The sequence below is a fragment of the Anarrhichthys ocellatus genome, unplaced genomic scaffold, assembly GCF_004355925.1.
Source record: "Anarrhichthys ocellatus isolate YVR2014 unplaced genomic scaffold, GSC_Weel_1.0 scaffold1029, whole genome shotgun sequence".
Lineage (NCBI taxonomy): Eukaryota > Metazoa > Chordata > Actinopteri > Perciformes > Anarhichadidae > Anarrhichthys > Anarrhichthys ocellatus.
The window spans coordinates 10711-14422 of NW_022281003.1; the positions used below are offsets into that span (position 1 = coordinate 10711).

The 3712-nt window shown below is 40.0% G+C and overlaps 1 protein-coding gene across 1 annotated transcript; it reads left to right on the forward strand.

Moving 5' to 3' along the window:
• Nucleotides 1-1395: 1395 nt before the first annotated feature.
• LOC116377219 (cytochrome c oxidase subunit 3) lies at nucleotides 1396-3697 on the forward strand. Its single transcript, XM_031838805.1, has 2 exons — nucleotides 1396-1972; nucleotides 2351-3697. The coding sequence occupies exons 1-2, from the start codon at nucleotides 1858-1860 to the stop codon at nucleotides 3268-3270; spliced, it is 1035 nt and encodes a 344-aa protein (XP_031694665.1). The 5' UTR covers nucleotides 1396-1857; the 3' UTR covers nucleotides 3271-3697.
• Nucleotides 3698-3712: the final 15 nt, after the last annotated feature.

Genomic DNA, 3712 nt, shown 5'->3' on the forward strand with positions numbered 1-3712 from the left:
TCTCTCTCTCTCTCTCTCTCTCTCTCTCTCTCTCTCTCTCTCTCTCTATCATAGAGTCATTCAGTTTTTGATATATTTAGAGAACCCCCCCTCCCATTTCAAAATAAAAGCTCCAGAGAGTGAACTCCAACTGGAATGCTTGTGATGAACTCTGTCATAACCTCTGAGTTTGTGTGTCAAACATTATGATTCTGTCTCCTCTCCCCCTCGCTCACCCACCCAGTCCCACCCTTTCAAAATAAAAGCCCCACAGATAGAAGATTCAATCCAAGAGTATTAATCTAAAATGCAGAAAAGAGAGTAGCGCTATCTCAATTGAACCTGAACGACACTACCGGTAACATTGCCGTGTGTATATATTGCGATTTCTTCGGGCAGTAGAAGCCACACTGTCAAAATTTCTTTAGGAATTTTCTAGTTTAGTTTGTTCTTTATTTTCATTTCAATTTACAACTTCAACCGTGTGTGTGTGTGTGTGTGTGTGTGTGTGTGTGTGTGTGTGTGTGTGTCACATGATCACATTATGTAACCAGCTGATCCTCAGCAGCGTTGTTCAGCAGTTCGCTTCATTCACATTTGTAATCTGATTCTGGATCAGTGAGTGATGTCGAGGGTCTCTGAACCCTTGATGGCATCACTCAGTACAACACACAGTACAACAAATACAAGTACAAATACTTCATCATATCTGCTAATGGACCTCAACACCTGCATTCTGCAGACACATATGGAAGAAATACTCACATCAAACCTCTGATATATATGTATATATATTATATATGTATATATATACATATATATGATATCGATATCTCAATATGAAATGACATTAAAGACTCACTAATTAGGGGTTTTATTTGACTTATTACCGGTTATTATTGAGGACCGAAGGTTTGCTGTTTGGATTGTAAAAGCCTTTTTAAAGCAGATTTGAAGTTTTGTTAATTTTGGGCTGAATAAATAAAATTATCTTGACTTGTGAAAAGACCAAATAAATGTATTCATATTTTAAATAATAAAGTTACTTTTAAAGTCTGATTTTCACTTGGAGTGTGACAGTTAAAAGTGTTCATTTGTGGTTGATAATTTTTTGGGAATGTAAATAATAATTTAATAATAAAAGTTTTATTTAGCATTATTTGTTTATTCATATTTGATTTACCTTTAAAAAGACTCACTTGAGGTAGTTTTAGTTGAAAGTTCTTGTTTAATTATTTGAATTATAATAGAAAATAAGTAAGTCACGAAATCTTTAGAATTATCTTGGAATTAATTAGTCAAATGTAGTTAAATATTAATTTAATGTGGTTCACAGAGACCCTCACACTTCTCCAGCTTTTATTTTGTAGACTGATTGTCAGTACTTCCGGTCTGTCTCTTGCTAACTCGGGTTAGCTTTACGTCACCAGATGACGTATCCTTGAGCTCCCGGTTATAAACACAGGCGCCCCGCCGTCCTCCAGTAATTAGTCTCTTTCAAGCCTCTCAGGACGGATAAACCGAGCCGTTAACCGGCTCACTTCCTCCCGGTGTTAACGGGAGTTTGTTGGGGTCCAGAAACTGGTTTTTTTTTTTTTACCGGAGCTGCGCAGATATCGGTCCCGGGGTTTCTAACCGTTTACGTTACATTAACGGGCACTTTTCTTTCCCGCGGGTGGTCCGGTAGTCTGAACACGCTGGTTTCTGTGGATGTTACCGGGAAAAAAAAAGCACCGTGGAGTTTATCTCGAGACGGTGAGGTAACCGGACGGGGTCACACACGCACACACACACACACCCTCTCACACACCTATACACGCGCACACACACATTTCAAACAGCAGCAACCGGTTGCCGGTTGCCGATGACGCAGAGAGGATGAATGGAGTTGCCGTGTTGCTGCTGCTGCTCAGCGGTGGTGCGTTCACTGCCGCCCGGTCATTGAACGCACCGCAGGATGGACCAACGGACGGTACTGACAGACTGACCGCAGGTAACATTAACGTAAACGTGCTACTGTTAACTGACCGACGTCATTAGTTTACTTACAAAACTATTTATTTATTTTATTTATTTTCTGTTTGTCTCCAAACCAAAACTTGATCGTTGTGATTGATCGATTCACTCTGGAATCAATGTAATCAATACTTACAAATAGTAATCAATACTTACAAATATTGATTACATGTATTCAACATTTTCAGTATTTACAAAGTAAAGTTACAGTTGAACATAAACAAACAATCTTAATATTTATATTTTTAATGTTTGTTTTGTTAAATCTGAAGGAAACGTTTTTAAAGTCTACTAGTCTACCCAGTCCACCAGTCTAGTAGACTACTAGTCTACCAGTCTGTCTGTGTGTCCTCAGGTGTGGACAGACGGCGTCCCCTACTGGAGAGAACGTGTCCCTTCGTCCTGGTGGACGGAAAGAGGAGGAGCCTCACCGAAGCTCTGCAGGTCAGACACCCGAGAGGTCAGAAGTCAGGCCTTCAGACCAGTGGTGATGTCATCAAATTGGAGGTTTACTGGTTTACTAACTGGTTGTGTACTTTTAGTACTGGTATTTCTCATGTGTTTTTACTGGTTTATGACTGGTGTTATACTGGTTTATTACTGGTTTATTACTGGTGTTATACTGGTTTATTACTGGTGTTATACTGGTTCATTACTGGTGTTATACTGGTTCATTACTGGTGTTATACTGGTTCATTACTGGTGTTATACTGGTTCATTACTGGTGTTATACTGGTTTATAACCGGTGTTATACTGTTTTTTCACTGGTGTTATACTGGTGTTATACCTGGTGTTATACCTGGTGTTATCACTGGTGTTATCACTGGTGTTATTACTGGTGTTATTACTGGTGTTATAACTGGTCTTATAACTGGTCTTATAACTGGTGTTATAACTGGTTTATTACTGTTGTACCGGTGTTGTACTGGTTTATTACTGGTGTTGTACTGGTGTTGTACTGGTTTATTACTGGTGTTATTACTGGTGTTGTACTGGATTTGTACTGGTGTTGTACTGGTTTATTACTGTTGTTATACCGGTGTTCTACTGGTGTTATACTGCTTCATTACTGGTGTTATAACTGGTGTTATACTGGTTTATTACTGGTGTTATACTGGTGTTATAACTGGTGTTATTACTGGTGTTGTACTGGATTATTACTGTTGTTGTACCGGTGTTGTACTGGTTTATTACTGGTGTTATACTGGTTTATTACTGGCGTTGTACTGGCGTTGTACTGGCGTTGTACCGGCGTTGTACCGGTGTTATACTAGTTTATTACTGGTGTTGTACTGGTTTATAACTGGTCTGTTACTGGTCTTTTGACCAGAAGAGTGTCCGGTACGGAGAACGTCAGGAACATGTTTTAACGTTCTGAGTAAATGAGGAACAGACTGTGGATCTGGAGGAGGAACAGGAAGTGAAGTCTTTATGTTCTCCTTCATGAACACAACGTCTCTCTGTAATAACTGAGAGGAAGGAAGTTGAAGCGTGGACACTTTTCACCAGGAGCTTCCTGCAGGAACTCTGGGGGGGGTGTTAGAGGACGGACACTTCCTGTGCAGCTGACAGAAGCTCTGAGATCATTTCCTAAACCCCCCCCCCCCCACCCTGACTCCACCCGGCTGGGAGGAAACGAGAAGTGTGTGTGTATGTGTGTGTGTGTGTGTCTCTCTTGATTTATTACCTCAGTAAACATTGTAAACATGAGTTTAT